The sequence below is a fragment of the Orycteropus afer genome, unplaced genomic scaffold (assembly GCF_000298275.1).
Source record: "Orycteropus afer afer isolate SDZICR_OR568_19922 unplaced genomic scaffold, OryAfe1.0 scaffold00104, whole genome shotgun sequence".
Lineage (NCBI taxonomy): Eukaryota > Metazoa > Chordata > Mammalia > Tubulidentata > Orycteropodidae > Orycteropus > Orycteropus afer.
Genome location: NW_006921691.1, coordinates 2,289,048 through 2,291,096, shown reverse-complemented (window position 1 = coordinate 2,291,096; position 2,049 = coordinate 2,289,048). Strand labels below are relative to the sequence as shown.

Genomic DNA, 2,049 nt, shown 5'->3' with positions numbered 1-2,049 from the left:
ACAACGACAACAAATGGCTAATGATGTTAAGCATCTTTCCATGGGCTTATTGGCTATTTTAATGAGATGGATTGATACAGTGGCTGCAATGATGGGCCTCAGGTATAGCAAGGATTGTGAGGCTGGCACAGAACCGGGCAGTGTTTCGTTCTGTTGTACACAGGGTCACTATGAGTCACAGCCAACTCAACAGCACATAACAACAACAGTCTTCTGCCAGGCTTTTTCCAGGTGCTGGGAATATACCTGTCATCTTGTGTGTTATACCAAATTTAGTTGTTGAGTTTCTCTTATTTACCACTGGGGTGCTGAGTCATTGGGTAAAATATAACTCTTGCATTATATGAAAAGGGGTTAAATATGCTGACCAAGTCACACTTAATCCTTTTTATTTTAGGATTGACTAATGATTATGAGCTCTGGTGGCAAAATGCCTAAGGCATTTGACTACTAACCAGAAGGCTGGCGGTTCAAACCCACTAGCCACTCCTTGGAAGGAAGATTGGGCGATCTACTTCTGTAGAGCTGCCACCTCAGAAACCCAAGGAGGGGGCTGTTGCTTAGCACATTTGAATAATGAGCTAAGTAACAGCCCCACAACTGTTTACATTTTAAGAAGGAGTTTTAGGGCTTACCTAGGCTGTGATTAACCAAAAAAACCAAACTCACTGCATTCGATGGCTCCTTGCTCTGAAGTTATGGAAACAAAATTACCAGCATAAAATTACCCATAAAATTATTGTAAAAATTTTCACAATTTTTCTGCATCTTCTACATCCTTGAAATCTAAGACATTTTGTTGTGAACTGAATTGTGAACTATGTAATATTTGTTGCAGTTTATTACTAGGATCTTTAAGTATAATCTAGAAAGTTGACAATATGACAAAGATGTGTCAGATATATAAAATGGGAGTTCTGGTGGAGTAATACCTAAGGCATATGACTGCTAACCAGAAGGCTGGTGGTTCAAACCCACCAGTCACTGCTCAGAAGGAAGACTAGACAATCTACTTCTGTAGAGATACTGCCTCGGAAACCCAAGGAGTGGTCGCTAAGAGTTGGATCTGACTCAATGGCAGTGAGTTTTAGTGAGAGTTATATAAAATGTATCTATTGTGAAGCCATGCCTGTTGAAATAATTGTCTTTTTCCTCAGGAAAAAGATGCCTGCTTTCTGCAGCATATGTGGACAGCCAGAAATGGGAAGCCAGAGAGAAAGAACAGTGTCACCTTGGTAGGTATCTGTTGGACTACTGTACATGTCATTTTTAGTTACTGACACATTTATATGATAGTATATGCATATAAGGTATACATGAAATGTTTTTTCATGATCCAATCCAGAGAAGCACATCGAGTCTTTACAAGATTAGACAATTATTTCATGTATAACAAAATCATTTTCTCTGCCTTGCAAATTTCTGATATTTCATATTTGCCTTGACTAGTCTAAGTTAGGGAGCTCTGGTAACGTAGTGCCTAAGGTACTTGACTGCTAACCATAAGGCTGGTGGTTCAAACCCACAAGCCACTCCTTGGAAGGAAAGTTGGGCAATCTACTTCCGTAGTGATACTGCCTTGAAAACCCAAGGAGGGGTCGCTATGAGTTGGGTCTGACTGGATGGCACATAACAACAACAACAACAACAACAACAGTCTAAGTTATGTAAACAGTTCTTTGTTTCTTTTCACTCTTACTGTATACAACTGATTCTCATTATTTGCAGCAGTATTTAGTTTATACTATAAAGTCTCTGCAAGTGCTGAATTAGCGAATACTGAACCAATGCTCCCAGTTCTTTGAGCCTCTGGTCACTTTTTTGTCAACAATGAATACGTATCCTTATTTCATGTGTAAAGACATCTCATTTAATATATTATTGGTTCATTAATATCGAGCTCATGCCAACAGCACTATAATTAATGCCTGAATGAAGCTTATTTAACACATATATTTTCCCCATAAGGCATATCACAGTCTTCTTGCACTTAGAAACACTAGACAAAACTTCAGCACCATGCTTGGGGGCCACTTTTTTTTTTTTTTT

At 38.8% G+C, this 2,049-nt stretch overlaps 1 protein-coding gene across 1 annotated transcript in view; it reads left to right on the top strand.

Annotated features, from left to right (window-relative positions):
* MRPS27 (mitochondrial ribosomal protein S27) overlaps positions 1–2,049 on the top strand; it is a 196,325-nt gene that overhangs the window by 6,943 nt on the left and 187,333 nt on the right. The window contains exon 2 of the mRNA XM_042781317.1: positions 1,158–1,235. Coding sequence (XP_042637251.1) covers positions 1,158–1,235 — 78 coding nt within the window. The remainder of the gene's footprint in view (positions 1–1,157; positions 1,236–2,049) is intronic.